This window comes from Nicotiana tomentosiformis, chromosome 8, assembly GCF_000390325.3.
Source record: "Nicotiana tomentosiformis chromosome 8, ASM39032v3, whole genome shotgun sequence".
Lineage (NCBI taxonomy): Eukaryota > Viridiplantae > Streptophyta > Magnoliopsida > Solanales > Solanaceae > Nicotiana > Nicotiana tomentosiformis.
Genome location: NC_090819.1, coordinates 49558112 through 49579104, shown reverse-complemented (window position 1 = coordinate 49579104; position 20993 = coordinate 49558112). Strand labels below are relative to the sequence as shown.

The 20993-nt window shown below is 41.4% G+C and overlaps 2 protein-coding genes across 2 annotated transcripts; both read right to left on the bottom strand.

Annotated features, from left to right (window-relative positions):
* Positions 1-14410, bottom strand: LOC138897448 (uncharacterized). Its single transcript, XM_070183419.1, has 7 exons — positions 14218-14410; positions 4834-5087; positions 4705-4739; positions 4427-4606; positions 3824-3879; positions 2478-3138; positions 1-325 (listed from the first exon to the last, which is right to left on the bottom strand). Exons 1-7 carry the CDS (start codon positions 14408-14410, stop codon positions 1-3), a joined length of 1704 nt encoding a protein of 567 aa, XP_070039520.1.
* Positions 14411-14571: 161 nt separating this feature from the next.
* On the bottom strand, positions 14572-15186 carry LOC138897447 (uncharacterized). The gene is made up of 2 exons (XM_070183418.1): positions 15138-15186; positions 14572-14969 (listed from the first exon to the last, which is right to left on the bottom strand). The coding sequence occupies exons 1-2, from the start codon at positions 15184-15186 to the stop codon at positions 14572-14574; spliced, it is 447 nt and encodes a 148-aa protein (XP_070039519.1).
* Positions 15187-20993: the final 5807 nt, after the last annotated feature.

The window sequence follows — 20993 nt, the reverse complement described above, 5'->3', positions numbered from 1 at the left end:
TTATCTCAGAGCCCTATCTCCTCCGATCTCGAAATCCGTAATCTTACGCTGCTGAATGCCCTCTCTCAATCGTACTAAGGTAGGATCTTCATATTGCCGTGCTTTTACTACTGTATTCTGTACAATAATACCTCCGTCATTAGAGTCTAACAATCTGATTCTCATATTGGCCAGCTGATGAAGCTCTTTAGTCAACCCTTGTCTACCTGCCTCAATGTGTACTAAGCTTCCCATTGACTTACTACTGAGAACGTCTGTCACAACATTGGCTTTACTGGGATGGTACAATATCTCAACATCGTAGTCTTTCAGGAATTCAAGCCAGCTACATTGTCCTTATGCTTGAAGATGTATTGTAAACTCTTGTGATATGTGTAGATGTGTTAACTTAGTCAGACGACAGGAACTTGGTAGCTTTCTGTGTTAACTTAGTCAATGGTACTGTTATAGAGGAAAACCCTTCTACAAACTACTTATAATATCCTACTAGTCCCAGGAAGCTGCGAACTTCTGACGGTGTTGTAGGTCTCGGCCAGTTCTTCACTCATCGATCTTCTGAATGTCGATACTAAAACCTTCGTCAGATATCACATGGCCAAGGAATGCTACTCAGTTCAGCCAGAATTCACATTTGCAGATCTTAGCATATAACTTACAATCCTGAAGGGTCTGTAATACTATCCTCAAGTGGCCCGCATGTTCCACCTCCGTATGAGAATACACCAAAATGTCATCAATGAATACGATCACAAACACGTCAAGATAGGGTCTGAATACACTATTCATGAGATCCATACAAGCTGCTGGAGCATTTATTAGCCCAAACGACATCACCAAGAAATCAAAGTGCCATATCTTGTTCGGAAGGCCATATTTGAAATATCCTTCTCCTTAACCCTCACCTGATGATACCCTAAACGTAAGTTAATGTTGGAGAAATAATTGGCACCTTGGAGTTGGTCAAACAGGTCGTCAATCCTTGGAAGTGGATACTTGTTCTTTATAGTAACCTTATTCAACTGCCGATAATCGATACACATCCTTAACAACCCGTCTTTCTTTCACACGAACAAGACTGGCGCATCCCAAGGTGAAGTGCTAGGACTAATGAAGCCCTTACCCAACAAGTCCTTCAACTACGCCTTCAACTGTCACAACTCTGCCGGGGTCATCCTGTATGGAGGGATAGAGATCGGTTGAGTGTCAGGTAACACATCAATGCTAAACTCAATCTCCCTTTCAGGAGGAAGGCCTGGGAGTTCATTTGGGAAAATGTCTAGAAATTCATTGACCACGAGGATTGATTGTAGAGTAGGCGGCTTCGCCTCCGTATCCCTAACGCGAACGAGATGATAAATGTAACCTTTTGAGATCATCTTCCTTGCCTTAACATAGGAAATAAACCTACCTTTCAGCGTAGAAATGTTCCCCTTCCATTCAATGAGGGGTTCACCGGTAAACTAAAACCTAACCATCTTCGTACGACAATCAACGTTTGCATAGCATGAGGCCAACCAGTCCATTCCCATTATCACATCAAAATCAACCATTTCTAACTCGAATAGATTCACCGAGGTTTGACGACGCAAATCATCACTGTGTAACCTCTATATACCCTTCTAGCAATAACAGAATCTCCTATCAGAGTGGATACCACAAGTGGTTTACTTATCAATTCAGGTTCAACGCCAAACTTATTAGCCACAAAGGGTGTAACTTATGATATTGTAGATCTCGGATCAATCCGTGCATATACATCATAAGAAAATAGAGACGACTCGAGATCCTATCGACCTACTAGAGCATAGGTTCGATTTTGAGTACCGCTCGAACTTGGCACTGCACCTCTACCTCTACCACGATATGTCGACTGCTGAAAACCCCGTGCTGGAGGTCTAACTTATAAGGAAGAACTAGACATAGATCTAGTTGGATGAGCCATACCACCACCTCCTCTGTTAGGACAATCCCACATCATATGGCCAGGCTGTCCGCAAGAATAGCACACATCGGAACCTCGACAACACAGTCCAAAGTGGGCCTTGCTGTACTGATCACAATGGGGTGCTGGGGGGCTCGTCTGACTAATAGCCCTATGATATTTTGAGCCTGATGCCCACGAACTCTGACCTGGACCAGAATAGATAGATCGATCATACTGAGGCCTTTGAAACTGTGGAGGAGCACTAGCTACAGGTGGCACCGAACTCCTCAAAGACTGGGGCCTGATACTACCTCTGATGTCACCAGAATACCCTGCGAATCTTGCCTTCTTATGCTTGCCCCTATCCTACTCCCTATCTGCCCTTCGCTGGCATTTATGATCCTCTAGTGTCTAGGCATAAGCCTGAATACGGGAAATATCCATGTCCTCCACTAAGGAGGCTGTCGTGCACTCATTTATCAGATGTGATCCCAACCCATTCATGAATATGTGCATCCTATCGCTCATCTCGGCCACCATATGGGGAGCATACCTTGCTAAAGAATCAAACTGCATACTATACTCTCGCACACTCATATTACCTTGTCGAAGGATCAAGAACTTATTAACTCTAGCTCGTCGTATCTCAACTGGCAAGTTGTGATGAAGAAAGGCCTCAGAAAATTCCTTCCACACAACTGGAGGAGAGTTCGGACCGTTGGATATCTCCCAACTATCATACCAGAAAAACGCTACATCCTGTAACCGATAAGAAGCCAACTCTACTACCTCTATATCACTAGCATGCATAACCCGCAGTGTATGATGAACTTGATCAATAAAAGTATGTGGGTCCTCCTTGGGGTCTGATCCAGTAAACACTGGAGGATCTAGATTAATAATATCACAAAATCTTGCACTAACCCGTTTATCAGCAACACCGATATTCTGCCTCTGAACCTGAGCAGCTACCAATCTAGTCAAAAACTGCACCGGACTACTCATATCGTGGTCTGTAGTGCCAGACGGAGGAACAAGAGGTGCTGGGTCCCTCCTAGTATCCTCTGGAGGAAACAAAGTAGATGAGGTATGAGACGGTTCCTTGCTCTGAAACTCACTTTGGGCTACTCTGGATGGAGGCACCTGACCGGTACCCACTCCCGCAGCTATCTCAAGCCGTTTACTAATCGGTTGCTTCCTAGTCGAAGACATCGCTGAAAGAAAACAAGGTGAATATTAGAGATGAACACTTACGACTCAACTCTACGCACGATCTAGATTCAGGAAGATGGTAACAACCCTAGATGTCATGTAGCCTCCTGATTGTAAATGTGACACACTACACATCCACAATTAAGACTCTACTAGACACGGCTCATAGACAATACCTAGGACAAACTTACTCTGATACCAAGTTTGTCAACCCAAATTGGAGGTCCATGACTGGAACCCGGGCCATACTTGCCGAGCACCAACATACATTTTAGCTAACCTTTCTTATTATCTATAAGTGTCGACGAGATCAACATAAATAGTAGACATGAATCATGAACAACCAACAATGACAGTTAATGGCATGAACATACATAACATGGGCCGACAAGGCTGTCATGAAGCTATATATAAGGTACAAGCTGACAAGCTTCCATGAGAGACTATATAAAAAAAATCAGCCGACAAGGCAATCCAAACTATACATGAGTCGATACCTATCTATGAGCCTCTAAAGGAACATAAGTGTTGCAACATTGCCGGGACAGGGCCCCGACATACCTATAATGTCTATAACAAAAGTGCATACCAAGACCACGACAAATCCGGAGAACGGATCTCGCCAATAATCGCTAAACTAGGCAGCCTACTGTGGTCGGTGAGCTGCGTCTACATGTCTATCAAGACCTGCAGCACGACATGCAGCGTCCACAAATAAAAGAGATGTCAGTACGAATATAGTACTGAGTATGTAAGACAGGAAAGCATAAATAAGAACAGTAATGTAAGCATGGATAGACATAGATCTAGTTGGCTGAGCCATACCACCACCTCATCTGTTAGGAAAATCCCGTATCATATGGCCAGGCTGTCCACAAGAATAGCAAAAATTGGAACCTCGATAACACAATCCAAAGTGGGCCTTGATGTACTGATCACAACGGGGTACTGGGGGGCTCGTCTGACTAATAGCCCTATGATATTTTGAGCCTGATGCCCACGAACTCTGACCTAGACCAGAATAGATAGATCGATCATACCGAGGCCTCTGAAACTATGGAGGAGCACTAGCTACAGGTGGCGCAAACAAGGAGGCTGTCATGCACTCATTTATCTTCCCTTCGCTGGCATTTACGATCCTCTAGTGTCTAGGCATAAGCCTGAATACGGGAAATATCCATGCCCTCCACCAAGGAGGCTGTCATGCACTCATTTATCAGATGTGGTCCCAACCCATTCACGAACAGGTGCATCCTATCCCTCATCTCGGCCACCATATGGGGAGCATACCTTGCTAAAGAATCAAAATGCATACTATACTCTCGCACACTCATATTACCTTGTCGAAAGATCAAGAACTTATCAACTCTAGCTCGTCGTATCTCAACTAACAAGTAGTGATGAAGAAAGGCCTCAGAAAATTCCTTCCACACAACTGGAGGAGAGTTTGGACCGTTGGATATCTCCCAACTATCATACCAGAAAACCGCTAAATCTCATAACCGATAAGAAGCCAACTCTACTGCCTCTGTATCACTAGCGTGCATAACCCACTGTGTATGATGAACCTGATCAATAAAGGTCTGTGGGTCCTCCTTGGGGTCTGATCCAGTAAACACTAGAGGATCTAGATTAATAATATCACGAACTCTCGCACTAACCAGTTTATCAGCAACACCGATATTCTGCCTCTAAACCTGAGCAGCTACCAATCTAGTCAACAACTGCACCTGACTACTCATATCGTGGTCTATATTTCCAGACGGAGGAACAAGAGGTGCTGGGTCCCTCCTAATATCCTCTGGAGGAAATGGAGTAGATGAGGTATGAGACGGTTCCTTGCCCTGAAACTCACTTTGGCCTACTCTGGATGAAGGCACCTGATCGGTACGCACTCCCGCAGCTGTCTTAAGCCGTTTACTAATTGCTTGCTTCCTAGTCGAAGGCATCGCTGAAAGAAAACAAGGTGAATATTAGAGATGAACACTTACGACTCAACTCTACGCACGATCTAGATTCAGGAAGATGGTAACAACCCTAGATGTCATGTAGCCTCCTGATTATAAATGTGACACACTACACATCCACAATTAAGACTCTACTAGACACGGCTCATAGACAATACCTAGGACAAACTTGCTCTGATACCAAGTTTGTCAACCCAAATTGGAGGTCCATGACTGGAACCCGGGCCATACTTGCCGAGCACCAACATACATTTTAGCTAACCTTTCTTATTATCTATAAGTGTCGACGAGTTCAACATAAATGGTAGACATGAATCATGAACAACCAACAATGACAGATAATGGCATGAACATTCATAACATGGGCCGACAAGGCTGTCATGAAGCTATATATAAGGTACAAGCTGACAAGCTGCCATGAGAGACTATACAACAAAAATCAGCCGACAAGGCAATCCAAACTATACATGAGTCGACACCTAGCTATGAGCCTCTAAAGGAACATAAGTGTTGCAACATTGCCGGGACAGGGCCCCGACATACCCATAATGTCTATAACAAAAGTGCATACCAAGACTACGACAAATCCAGAGAACGGATCTCGCCAATAACCGCTGAACTGGGCAGCCTACTGTGGTCGGTGAGCTGCGTCTACATGTCTATCAAGACCTGCAACACGACATGCAGCGTCCAAAAATAAAAGAGATGTCAGTACGAATATAGTACTGAGTATGTAAGGCAGGAAAACATGGATAGATAATATATAACCTGTAACATCTAAGTACCTCTGAGGGCGACTGACATGAAATGCATGATATATATATATATATATATATATATATATACTTTTAAAACATATGCTTCTGTGGCCATCATCATCATATCGTACCCAGCTATAATAGGCTTAGTAAAAACGTACCCGTCCATTATAAGGCTCGGTAGAATCGTACCCGGCCACGTGGAGCTCGTTAAAACCCTACTGATAAGTCATTGCACAATAGGTGCCATACCCGGCCGACTATAGCGCGGCTCGGTAGAGTAAAATAGGTACAAATAAAATGCATGTTGGACTCATTGGAATCACATTCTAAACCTTTCGGAGTGATGTAGGTTCGGTATCCTCCGTATCCGTTATTAGGACTAATTCTTCATCATGAATATTATAAGAATCAGTAAGTACCAACAACATTAATAACATAATAATAAGATAAGCAACATCAACATCAAGCATTCCATAAGTAGGTAAACAATGTAAGTACTGCTAGCTTCTAAGAGTGGAGTATCTTTTGAAGCTCGTTCATTACATTATGTACAATCAGAGTCATGCAAAAGAAGGAAAGGGATAGCCTCACATACCTTGTATGTACTGCCCAATCTCAAGCTTTGCAAATGTCATGACTCCTTAGTCTACAATAAGAAAAATGATACTATCGTTATTGTTTAAGCGTCGTAACTATTATATATCGACCGCAACCTATTTTACGATGAAATGAACAGCACCTCCCCTATTAATATGACTTCCAAAAAGTTAAAAGATTCACCAAACAGCCCAAATAACATCAATAATAATCATATTAAGCCTCCCAAAATAGTCCACCAACCAACAACATTACTAACAAGCCTTTTGATATATATCTCACAAGTTCTAGCTTGAACGACCTAGCCGCAACTTGGATAATCTTAAATACATGTAGAATAAGAGGTTTCTTACATTTAAACAGATAAAAAAAAATGCCAATTTTACCTCACTTCACCATGGAATATCCTTCCAATGCTGCCACAAGAACAAGGAAGCAAAACTAGCAATCAATTCAGGGTTTTCGGCACTAGAATCACTTTGGAAGACTTGAAATCACCCAGAGTTGATATAAAAAACTTGAGAGAGTATTTTACAGAACTTAAACCACTTAAAATAACTTCCAAAACGAGCCGGAACCATACCAAAATCAGCAACAACAAGAATAACAAGAAACTTACTAGCGCCACGGGATTTTCGACACTTGATTTGTGTTGTTTACCCTTTGTTTGTGTATTGGATCATGAGAGAACCTTGAGAGAGAGTTTTTAGGTGTTTAGGGTCTTAATGGAGTGAAAAGGAATGAGTTAAAACGGTATTAAAGCGTCTCATATATATCAATATATCTCAACCGCCTATGTGGGTCCCAAAGAGAGCTGGTTGCGCTGTCTCGTAAAAATGCGAATATCTCTTTACTCCAATGTTGTATCGACAAAAAGTTTAATGTGTTGGAAACTAGACTCATATATATTCAATTTTATGGGTATATCACCCCGTAATTCCAAGTATATTGGGAGAAAATCTTAGTAACTGTTGACCTAAAGTTTAAGTAAAATTATGAACGTAAGTTGCGACAACTTTTGTTGACTTTTGTTTCATAACTTGTTTGGCTTCAAAACTTATGATATGGATATTATATGATTGAAATACCTTAAAACACGACCTTCTGAGAATATTAAGCTCTTCTAGTTTTACCGGAAAATACGAGTTACAACATCCTTGATTCGTTTAACTTATAATACTTGTTAAACACTCTTATACACCCTTGTATCATTTAAGACCAATAGGATTAATTTCTTATCATCTCAAAGATAATCTCTTCTCGGATTTACGCCGACTAACGTACGTCGTGATCTAACGTATGCGAATATGGGTTGTAATACCTAGTACAAGTCTAAATAAGGTAAAAATCTTCTTTTTTTGGTAAATGTCGATCCGTAGTTGACATCGGATGGGATTTTGTCTCGCCCCAAACACAGGGAGCGCGGCCATCGCTCAACCGGAGAAATTTTGGAAGTGGGTGGGGATAGAAGGTTTGGAATGGTTGACTAGGTTATTTAATGTTATTTTCAAGGCGAAGAGGATGCCGGATGAGTGGAGGTGGAGTACGGTGGTTCTATTGTATAAGAACAAAGGTGATATCCAGAGTTGTAACAATTATAGGGGTATCAAATTAGTGAGTCATACTATGAAAGTGTGGGAGAGGGTGGTTGAAGCGAGGGTGAGGATGATAATGTCTGTATCCGACAACCAGTTCGGGTTCATGCCGGGTCGTTCGACTACAGAAGCTATACACCTTGTTAGGAGGTTGGTGGAACTGTACAGAGAGAGGAAGAAGGATCTGCACATGGTGTTTATTGACCTAGAGAAAGCGTATGATAAGGTTCCTAGAGAAGTTGTCTGGAGATGCCTGGAGGCAAAAAGTGTGTCAGTTCCCTACATTATGGTGATTAAGGACATGTATGATGGGGCTAAGACTCGGGTTGTAATGGGGTTACACCAAGGTTCTGTGCTCAGTCCGTTCTTATTCGCCATGGTGATGGACGCGTTAACACTCCATATTCAAGGGGAGGTGCCATGGTGCATGCTATTCGCCAATGACATAGTTCTGATTGATGAGTCGCGAGCCGATATTAACGAGAGGCTAGAGGTTTAGAGACAGGCTCTTAAGTCTAAGGGTTTCAAGCTGAGCAGGACGAAGACGAAATACCTTAAGTGTAAGTTCAGCGCTGAGCCAGGGGAAGTAGGCGTGGATGTGAGGCTTGATTCGCAGGTCATCCTGAGTAGAGGCAGCTTCAAGTACCTTGGTTCAGTTATCCAGGGGGGAGGGGAGATCGATGAGGATGTCACACACCATATTGGGGTAGGATGGATGAAGTGGAGGTTAGCATCTGGAGTCTTGTGTGACAAGAGAGTGCCACCGATACTCAAAGGTAATTTCTATAAATCGGTGGTTAGACCAGCCATGATGTATGGGGCTGAGTGTTGACCCGTTAAGAACTCACATTGCCAGAAGATGAAAGTAGCAAAAATGAGGATGTTGCAGTTGATGTTCGGGAGAAGGCGCACGTGGCTCCCATTGATGACAAGATGCGGGAAGCGAGGCTTAGATGGTTCAGACATGTTCAGAGGAGAAGCCCAGATGCTCCGGTACGGAGGTGTGGGGGGCTGGTTGTGGAGAGCACGAGAAGAGGAGAGGGAGGCCTAAGAAGTATTGGGGAGAGGTGATCAGGCAGGATATGGTGAGGCTCCAGATTTTCGAGGACATGACACTTGATAGGAAGATGTGGAGGTCGAGTATTAGGATTGTAGGTTAGGAGGTAGTTGAGTCGTGCCTTACTTCGTACAATTGTGGGACTAGACATGTAGGGTTTTTGTCTAAGATAGCTAGTGGCAATGTTGTTTCTTACTATTTTACTTTTCAGTGCAGGTCCTATTTACTAGCTATCACTTTTGCTTTGCATCTTTCTTCTGGATTTCATGATGTTCCTATTTTTCTTATGATTGCTTTGAATCTTTCTTCTGGATTTCATGGTGTTCCTATTTTTCCTATGATTGCTGTGGTGACACTAATATTGTCTCCTTTTGTCAATTTGTCTTTTTGTTTTCTTGAGCCGAGGGTCTTTCGGAAATAGCCTCTCTACTCCTTCGGGGTAGGGGTAAGGTCTGCGTATACACTACCCTCCCCAGACCCCATTAGTGGGATTTTACTGGGTTATTGTTGTTGTTGTTGTTGTTGTAGGGCTTTAAGAACTTTCCTTTTCTTGATTCCTTATCATGCGACTTTATTTCGACTTGAAGCCTATATCTTTAGTTTCTTCTTATTCATTCGTCTGTGATATTAAGTAATCGCTATCAGTTGGGCACTGTCAAGCAGTGTTGGTGTTGTAGATGTGGTGTGGGATGATTTTTCCCCTGTGCTACGAGGGCATACTTGTAACACCCCAACCTTGGGAGGTGCGACCGGCACACGACGCCGGAAGGACCGTAAGAACCGACTTCCCCGCTTTCTTCCTTTTTACTCATAAAACTTGGGCCGACGAGGCCTCCAAGTAGTAATATTAGAAATTTTAAATATGTACAACTAACTTGCAAAAAAAACATTAACATTTTATACATATTCATAACTTTACCCAACGAGGTCATAATCCACCCTTTTACATGTAACCAAACTGTATTTTGTAAACCTCTAAGAGTACCAAAAGGAAATATACATATAACAACTTGGTCGGGACAGGGCACCACCGTACCCAAAATGATTAGAACACATGCTTTAGTCCTATCATCTTTTGAATAGATACATCGGAGAAGTGGACAGTGACAACCAACAGCTGAAACGTGCACCTACTGAGGAGGGGCGTCACCGGGTCTATCTGTACCTGTGGGCATGAACACACCGCCCAAGTGAAAAGGCGTCACTACTAAAAATGTACTGAGTATGTAAGACTAAGAAAGCATGTAAAATCAGAGACATAACATAAGAGATATGAGTACTTGCTTTCAACCTGAATACCGAAGGCAAGCCACCGGGGGCATAAAATTTAGAAACTATAACCTTAAAAACATGCAAAATTTAAAAAAGAGTTAAGCCACTCATGGAGACTACGCATTAGATACAATATAATATTATTTAGCCCTTCTTTGGGGCATATTACTTCACATCGTACCCGGCATCGTGGAGGACTCAATGAAGATTATTTCTTTCATCACATCATACCCAGCCTCAGGAGGTCCGAATTGTACCTGGCCTCAAGAGATCTTGGTCGTACCCGGCTACATGAGGGCTCGGTAGTATCTTATATCACATCATTCCATACCCGGCCTCATAGAGAGCTCGGTCGTACCCGGCCATACAAGGGCTCGGTATTTCCTCACATTGTATCTTATTCATGCCCAGCTGATTAGTCGTTACATAATAGGTACCATACTCGGACGTCTATAACGCAGATCGGTAAAGTAAAATAGATACATATACATATAAGTTCAATGCATAATCAATTTTAAGAGATATTAAGTTTAGACTCAGAATGAATCATACGTTTCAACCTCAGTGTACCAACTGGGAACATTTTATACTTTGAAAGAAATGATATCAACAAGAATGTACAAAAACAGGAACAACGACATTGAGAAGGACTCGGAACAACCAAATCTTTACAACATAGGAATCATTTAGAGTAAGGGAGAGAGAGAGACTTACACCAAGTCATGCCAAGAAGGAAAGTTACCTGACATACCTTGTTACAGAGCTAGCTAGGTTACTTTGCCTCCAACGTATCTCCAAAATCAATACAACAAGATAATAGATATTACAGTGATGATTCCAAGCTCCTTCACGCTAGATCATTCTAGACTCCCTTTCGACTCCCTTAGACTCTTTTGAGAATTCTAAAGGGGTGTGGAGAGCATTTTCGGAAGAACTAATGTTGGCGATAGCTTCTAGGATGAGTGTGAAAGAGAGAGAGAGAGAGAGTTACACTACCTTTATATATCACACCAAATCTAGGAAGATCTGCCGTCGCTACATGCAAAACGGGTCACCCCGCCTCGATCAAAGCACCTGGCAAGACAACTGGCTTTAGCCCAATGAAACGTGTAATCCTTTCTCTTCCTCCATACGTGTCACTAGCCGATTGGCCATATCTGAAACCCCACCTATCAATATTTAACTTTATGAGTGGGGAAAAGTGTGGGGTGTAACATCATCCCCCTCTTCGGAACATTCGTCCTCGAATGTTGAATCGAAGTCACTCTTTGCATACATTTCTTCAGTCATCTTGGGGTGTGCCCGCCATGGTAGTCTCATTGTTTCCTCTTGTAATGTGGAATAAATGGGGGTACCTATATTTCATATCTTCTTAACTTCCCATGTCATCTCTTCTACGTTGTTGTTCCTCCAAAGTACTTTAACTGAAGCCGCTTCTTTAGTTCGAAGTTTACGGACCTGGCGATCTCGGATAGCCACCGGAACTTCTTTGTAGGATAGATCCTCCGTGACTTAAATATATTCAATAGGGATAATATGCGATGGATCACTTAAACCCTTGCGGAGCATAGACATATAGAACACCAGATGCACTACTTCCAATTCCAGGGGCAGCTCGAGTTTATAATAAACTTGACCGAATTTATGAATAATTTGGCATGGTCCAATATACTAGGGACTACGTTTGTCCTTCTTACCAAACCTCATCATGCCTTTCCTAGGCGACACCCTTAAGAATACCCAGTCTCCCACAGCGAACTCCAAATCTTGTCGTCAGGTATTTGAGTAAGATTTTTGCCTACTTTGAGTGGTTGATAAATGACCTCAAACCATCTTCACCTTCTCTACAAGCTGTTGCACAAACTCAGGACCCAATAACATTTTTTCACCAACTTCAAACCAGTCGATAGGAGATCTGCACTTCTGTCCGTATAGGGCCTCATATGGTGCCATTCGAATACTAGCATGGTAGCTGTTGTTGTAAGCAAATTAGATGAGTTGTAGATTATATTCCCAACTCCCTTTGAAGTCCAGAGCACAAGCTCGTAACATGTCCTCAAGTGTCTGAATAGTGCATTCAGCCGGGCCGTCTATTTGGGGATGGAAAGTTGTGCCAAGGTTAATCCTCATACCCAATCCTTTTTAAAATGTCATCCAGAAGTTAGCCATACCTCGGTTTGATATGATGGAGACCGGAACCCCATGGAGTCAAACTATTTTCTTTTATTTATAACTTAGCATAATCCTTTGCTGAGAAGATATTCTTCACTGGTAGGAAGTGAGCTAACTTGGTGAGTTAATCCATGATAACCCATATGGAATCAAACCTTCGGTGTGAATGTGGCAATCCGGTAACAAAATCCTTGTTGCTCATCTCCCATTTGAAGGTTGGAATTTCAACATTCTGAAGCAGTCCTCCCGGTTTTTGGTGTTCAATTTTAACTTGTTGGCAGCTTGGACACTAAGAAACATATCCAACAATGCTCCTCTTCATGTTGTTCCACCAGTATAATTGTCAAATATCGTGGTTTATCTTGGTTGACCGTGAATGAACAGAATAGCGAGACCTATGAATCGCTGCCATAATCTGCTCTTAGAGTCCTCGGACATCGGGCACACATAATCGGTCTTTATATCTATGGACCCCGTCCTCGAATAACTTGAACACTTGTTTTATCTAAGAAGGAATGCTTTCTCTTATTTTTACCAAGGCTGGATCTTTAAATTGCCATGCCTTCGCTTCAGTTACTAAGGAGGATTCGGCAATATTTTGAACTATGGCTCCTCCGTTACTGGTATCGATCAATCGTACACTTAAGTTAGCCAACCGGTACAAGTCTTTGGTCATTTCCAACTTAGGCTTTTATACATGTTGTAGACTGCCCATGGATTTCCGAATTAACGTGTCACCCATGATGTTTGCCTTCCCGGGATGGTACAAAATATCAATATCGTAATCTTTCAACAGCTCAAGTCATCTCCGCTACCTCTGATTTAATTCTTTCTTCTTGAATATGTACTACAAGCTCTTGTTATCGGTGAATATGTCAACATGAACTACATACAGATAGTGGAGCCATATTTTTAAGGCAAATATAACAACTTCTAGATCCAAGCAAGAAGTGGGGTAGTTCTGATCATGTTTCCTTAGTTTCCTTAAAGCATAATTGACGAATTTTCTGTGTTTCATTATATCGCTGCCCAATCCTACTCTTGAGGCATCACAATATATTACGTACTCTCGGGTCCTTCATGGAGATTTAGAACTGGTGCTGAGGCCAATCTATCCATTAACTCTTGGAAGCTCTTTTCACAAATGTCGGTCCACTGGAATTTAACTGCCTTGTGCGTCAACTTTTTTAAGAGAGCAGCGATGGATGAGAAATTTTCCACAAATCTCGGTAGTAAACAGCTAAGCCCAAGAAGTTGCGTACTTCGGTAGGAGTTATGGGCTCTTAACTACTTTGATCGTTTAACTATCCAATTGGATACCCTCACTCGACACATTATATGCCCAAGGAAAGCCATCGAGTTTAGCCAGAACTCACATTTAGAAAACTTAGTGTATAGCTTGCGATTTCGGAGTATACGTAAAACCATTCGCTAATGCACTGTGTTCTCTGCCTTTGATTGAGAATACACCAAAATATCATCCATGAAAACGATCACGAATATATCCAAAAATGTCTTGAACACCCGATTCATCAGATCTATGAAGGGCACTGGTGCATTGGTTAGGCCAAAGGTCATAATGAGAAACTCGTAATGGCCATATCTGGTCCGTAAGGCCGTCTTCAGAATATCTTCTTCCTTTATTCTTAACTGATGGTACTCTGGAGCAGATACTTGTTCTTAATGGTTACCTTATTTAGTTGTTTGTAATCGAAACATATCCTCAATGAACCATCTTTCTTTCGAACAAATAGCATTGGGGCTCCCCATGAAGAAGTACTGGGCCGGATAAAGCCCTTATCAAGAAGGTCCTTTAACTGATCTTTTAGTTCATTCAACTCAATAGGAGCCATTCTATACAAAGGAATAGATATTGGTTATGTATAGGGTAGCACATTGATGGAAAACTCGATCTCCCTCTTGGGTGGAACACCTAGGAGATCATCAGGGAACACATTGGAAAATTCGCTAACAACCAGAACCGATTGAACGTTGAAGGGTTTGCCTCTGCATCCTACACTCGCACCAAATGATATAGACATCCTTTCGTGATCATCTTTTGAGCCTTAAGGTAAGAAATAAACTTCCTTTTTGGCACTGCAACATCAGCCTTCCATTCGACAACGGGCTCTCCCGGAAAGTTAAAATGAACATCTTTCTTCAAACAATCCACTATAGCATAACAAGAGGACCGCCAATCCATGCCTATAATAACATCAAATTCCACCATTTCTAACTCATTCAAATCAGCCAAGGTATGGTGATCATGAATCATCACATCACTATCTCGATATACCCGCCAAACTACCAGGGACTCGCCCACGGGCATAGATACTTCAAACGGTTGTTGTAATAATTCAGGTACTTTACCAACAACAAATGGAGTAATATACGACATGGTAGAACCTGGATCTATCAAAGCATACACATTAATAGAGAGTACGGATAGTATACCTATGACCACCTCCGGTGAGGACTAGAGGTTCTATCGGCCTGTCAATGCATAAACGCAGTTCTATTGTCCGCTTAAGCTAGTCACTCCACCTCTACCTCTACCACTTCCCATATGTAGTTGCATACCTTGTTTACGAGGATTTGCCGTCGATGAAGTAGCTGCCCCTGATCCCATTGGCGCTATCATGCTATTTCTCACTAGGAAACCGTGCATGATATGACCGGGCTGCCCACAAAAATAAAACAAATTTGAAACCTGGCGGCAATCCCAAAAATTATTCCTATCATATCAGCCACAATGTGGCATAGGGGGTCTCGCCCTACTACGATCCTCGCTATTCTGTGAACTCTGTCCTTAGAAATTACAGCCCTGACTGAAATAAGTGGTCCGTTATCGAGGCTGGCCTTGGGATTATGATGGCACATTAGACACTGAGTTAGGTGAATGCCGAGAAAATGGAGAGCTAAACCCTCCTCGAAACTCTCATGTGTCGCCCGTGGACCGGGATCTCTTAGATTGACCCTGCCGAGAAAATCGATGTACTCGGTCACTCATCTCAGTCACCACCGAAAGAGGATACCTAGCCAGGGAGTTAAATTGCATGTTGTACTCACGGACACTCATATTTCCTTGCTCCAACTGTAAGAATCTATCTTGCCTTGCTTGATAGAGCTCAATGGGCAAATACTACTGCAAGAATGCCTCGAAGAATTCTCTCCATCCTGCTTTTAGGGCAAGAGGTCCCCTTGACTATTCCCAAGTCTCACACCAAATCACGGCTCATCCCGCAATCTGTTAGAGGTAGGCTCTATGGAATTAGTGTCAGTGGCATGCATAACTCATAAGGTCTGCTGCATTTGACTGGGGATCCTTTTTTGGACCGGTTCCTATAAATACTGGGGGTCCAAATTTATTAAATCCTGAACTCTCATACTATTCGCTCTTTCTGAGATGGCAGGGGCCTGACATTGGGCTTGAGAGGCTACTAATCGAGTCAATAACTACATAGCACTTCTCATATATAGATCATGTTCAGGAACAACAGGGGAAGTAATCAGAGGCACATTAGCTTTTCTTTGCCATTCTGGGGGTATTAGGGCTGTCCCCGAAACTTAAGTATCAGCCTCATTGTGGGGCATGTGTTCACCTATAGGGGCAGGTGGCACCTGGCTGGTCCCTTACCCTACTTCTTCATTCAATGCCTCAATAACTGCCTAACATCTCGTAGTAGGCATCACTATAAACACAAACAAGATGAGGAATGGAAGCGAATACTAAGGACCCAGCTTTATCGAACGATCTAGATCCGAAAGAAAGGTTTTCACCCTAGGTATCCCATAGCCTCATGTTTATAAGTATGGTGCACGACATACCAATAAAAAAGACTCTACTTGATATGGCTTGCAAATACCCTAGGACTGACCTACTCTGATGCTAAGCTTGTCATACCCAAACCTTGAGAGGTGCGAGCGGCACACGACGCCCGAAGGCCCGTGAGAACTGACGTCCTTGCTTTATTCCTTCTTAGTCATAAATCTTGACCGAAGCAGCACTTCAAGTAGTAATACTTGAAATTAAAAATATGTACAACGAAACTTGCAACAGAATCATTGATATTTTATACATATTCATAACTGTACCCAACAAGGTCCTAATCTACCCTTTTTACATACAATCAAACTCTAGTCTATAAGACTCTAAGAGTACCAAAAGGAAAGATACATATACACAACTTGGTCGGGACAAGGTCCCACCATACCCAAAATGTTTATAACACATGCTACGGTACCTATCAACTTTGAATAGCTACTTCGGAGAAGTTAAGGGCGACAACCAACAACTGAAACGTGCACACACTGGGGAGGGGCGTCACTGGGTCTATTTGTACTTGTGGGCATGAACACAATGCCCAAGAGAAATGACGTTAGTACGGAAAATGTACTGAGTATGTAAGACTAAGAAAGCATATAAAATCAATGACATAACATAAGAGATATGAGTACTTGCTTTCAACATGAATACTGAAGACAAGCCAACGGGGGCATAAACTATAGAAACTACAAACTTAAAAACATGCAAGCTTTATGAAGGGTTAAGACACTCATGAAGACTCCGCATTAGATATAATATAATATTATTTAGCCCTTCTTTGGGGCATATTACTTCATATCGTACCCAGCCTTGTGGAGGACTCAATGAAGTTTATTTCTTTCATCACATTATACTCAGCCTTAGGAGGTATCGATTGTACCCATTCTCAAGAGATCTCGGTCATACCCGGCCATATGAGGGCTCGGTACTATCTTATATCACATCATCGTGTACTCGGCCTCATAGAGAGCTCGGTCGTACCCGGCCACTCAAGGGCTCGGTAGTGCCTCACATTGTATCTTCTTCATCCCCAACTAATCAGTGGTTTTACAGTAGGTGCCACACCCGGTCATCTATATCACGGCTCGAAAAAGTAAACTAGATACATATACAAATAAGTGTAATGCATAATCATTTTCAAAAGATATTAAGTTTAGACCTAGAATAAATCTTACGTTCTGACCTCTAGGTACCAACTTGGAACATTTTAGACTTTGAAAGAAATGCTATCGACAAGAATGTACAAGAAAAGGGACAACATTATCGAGAAAGACTCAGAACAACCAAATCCTTACGACACATGAATCTTTTAGAGGAAGGGAGAGAGTGACTTACACCAAATCATGCCAAGAAAGAAAGTTGCCTTACATACCTTATTGAACTAGCTAGGTTAATCTACCTCCAACGAATCTTTAAAATCCGTACAACAAGATAATAGATATTACAATGATGATTCTAAGCTCCTTCATGCTAGATCCTACTTGATTCCCTTTCGACTGCCTGAGACTATTTTGAGAATTCTAAAGGGTTGTGCAGAGCATTTTTGGAAGAACTAATATTGGTGATAGCTTCTAGGATGAGTGAGAGAGAGAGAGAGAGAGAGAGAGAGAGAGATACGCTGCCTTTATATATAACACCAAATAAAGGAAAATTCATTGCCGATACATGCAAAATGAGTAACCCTGCCCTGCTCCGATCGCAGCACCCGATGAGAGAGCCGGGATTAGCCTAATCAAATGTGTAATCCCCTCTCTGCCTCCATACGTGTCACCGGCCGGTTGTCCGCATCAAAAACCCCACTTATCAATCATTAACTTGATGCGTGGTAAAAAGTGTGGGGTGTAACAATACTATTATAGTTGCTATGTGAAATAGTTTTCCATCTATAGCAGCTCTGGTGTTGGTTCCTCCCAGAGGTTCAGGGCCATATACACTGTGTTGTGATGTTTCATGCACTGGTCTTGGCACGATGTTAGTGCAGGATACTAGGTTGATTACTTATATGTCGCGGCAGTTGAAGCTCCCTTAAAAGGATTATCTGGTTCATGATTTAGAGTTAGCGATTACCATGCATGTACTTGATACTTGGAGACATTATTCATATTGTGTATCACGAGAGGTTTATACTGATCATCGAAGTCTTCTGTAATTGTTCACGCATGAATATTTGAATTTGAAGCAGTAGAGCATATGGGTAGTTTAGCATTTACTCCAACGAAGGGGAGGCATGAGGATATGGATTTTCAGGCCTTGGCTTATAGATTTGTGAGATTGGATATTTTTGGGACTAGTAAAGTTATTGCTTTTGTTGTTGTACGGTTATCCTCATTTGAGCACATCAAAGCTCGTTAGTGTGATGATCCTGATTTTGCTTGTCTTTAGGGACACAATGTTGAGAGGTGGTGCTAAGGAGTGGTACTTAGTGATGATGGTGTATTACAACTTCTGGGTCGGATTTGTGTTCATAGTGTTGATGGTTTGAGGAGTTGATCCTTGAGGAGGCTCATAGTATGAGATATTCTATTCATTCGAGTGCTATAGAGATGTATCATTGTTTGAAGCAGCATTATGGGTGTCGAAGGATGAAGAAGGATGTTATTGGGAATGTTTCACGGTGTTTGGTTTCCTGCAAGCCAAGAATGAGCATCAAAGACTAAGTGGTTTACTTCAAAATATGGTTATACCTGAGTAGAAGTGGGAACATATCATTATGGGTTTTAGTGGTAGGGTTTCCCCCGAACTCGAGAAAGTTTGATGCTATTTGAGTCATTGTGGACAAATGACTAAGTCTTGATATTTCACTCTGGGGATGACTTCTTACATTTCAAGAGTTCGATTATGATAAGATGGGGTTTTTCTTGAGATAAGAGGGAATGTGAATGTTTGATTATCATTTTAGTGTGCAATACGATCTCAAGTTTTGGATATGTTGAGGTATCTTTCAGTTGTTCATTAATGGAATGAAGTAGGTTCTTACAGCCTGTGGGCGAGTGTGGACTCGGGAGGATTAATTGATTGTATAGTGGTTGTTACACCCCAAATTTTCGTACGTGAAAGTATTCCATAAATAAATTGATGAAAGCTCGAAAATGAGATGTTACATCCCGCATTTTCATACATTAAAGTTTTGTCGTAAGTTAATTGACGTAAGTTCGGGAATAAGATTATTTTGAGATTGTAAGCATTATGCTATTTCAAACAAGTGATAAGTAAATTCGTGAAGGTAAGAGGGTAAGCAAATCGAAGAAAATGAATTTCGTCGAAGTTTGTCATCTTAGAATAAAATACAGTCTAAGCTATAATACCTGGTATTTATGGACTTGTGTCATACAAGGTACCACATGATCATGATAGTATGATGTATAAAGTGTTTTAAAAATGAGTAGTATTTTTAGTAATTTGAGATAATTTTTAATTATGTGGGTAATTGGTTAATTATTGGTTTAATGAGAAATTAACTATGTAATTAAGGATTTGTGGATAATTAGTAGGTGGGGACAAATCCCACCACGTGGCAGCCACATAAGATCCATTAAGTGACTCTTAAATCACTTGGCAAGGTGGCAACATGTAAAAAGATGAGCACCTCATCCCATTTGATTAAAGAATCTTATCAAAACAAAAGACTTCTCAATTCAAGATTTGACTAATACACAAAGATATGGAATTCACTAAAGCCATAAAAGTCTTTCAACGTGATTGCTCCAGCAATTATCGTACAAGGTTATGATCAATTTCACAAAGATATTATATGGAATTTCCTACAAGAACTCATACAAGACTACTAGTAATGTGAGATTTTCATATCATCTTCAACAAGATTTTCATATCATCTTCATCGAGATTTTCATAGCAATTCAACAAGATTTCATAGCATTTTAAGCAACGTGAGATTTTGTAATTATAAGGGAGTACGGTGCGATCTTTCTCAAGAATATCATAAGAATTTTCCCCTACTTCGATCTGTCGTTACGTGTTGTCGCAATCAACGGATGTTAAAGGGATTGTCAAGAGAATCGGTTCAGGTATGTTAAGGCTATCTATTCTTTCTTTTTGGCATGATCCAAATAATACAAATGAAACGAGCAAGATACGCAACTTTTATAAATGACTCTATTCATAGAAAAACTAGGGGTGTCTATATTTTTGATTCCCCATGTGAATTATTATTATATCTTCTGTTCTTGGGTCTCAGAAAAATACGTATTTGATAAAGTTTATCCCAAAGACATATTGATTTTTATGACATTCCGAGAAATTTTATTAACGTATTTCTTATGCATTTCATACATTTATACATGTACATTGACCCATGACCAGATGGCGTTATATACGCATATATTATATGTATATAGGATATGGGAAAAGGTTACGGCGTAATATACACACCACCACCTGATCAGCTGGTATACGTTGATGATTTGCCCACAGTGGCCGAGATGATATGATGGGATGCCCTCAGAGGCTTGATGATGTTATGAACTCATATACCTATGCATGGTATGACATTTATACGCATATGCATGGCCTTATAATATTAAATGATTCATAGAGCTATTCAGATATACATGTTGAGTCTTTTACTCCATGTTTCTCTCATGTCTATTGTT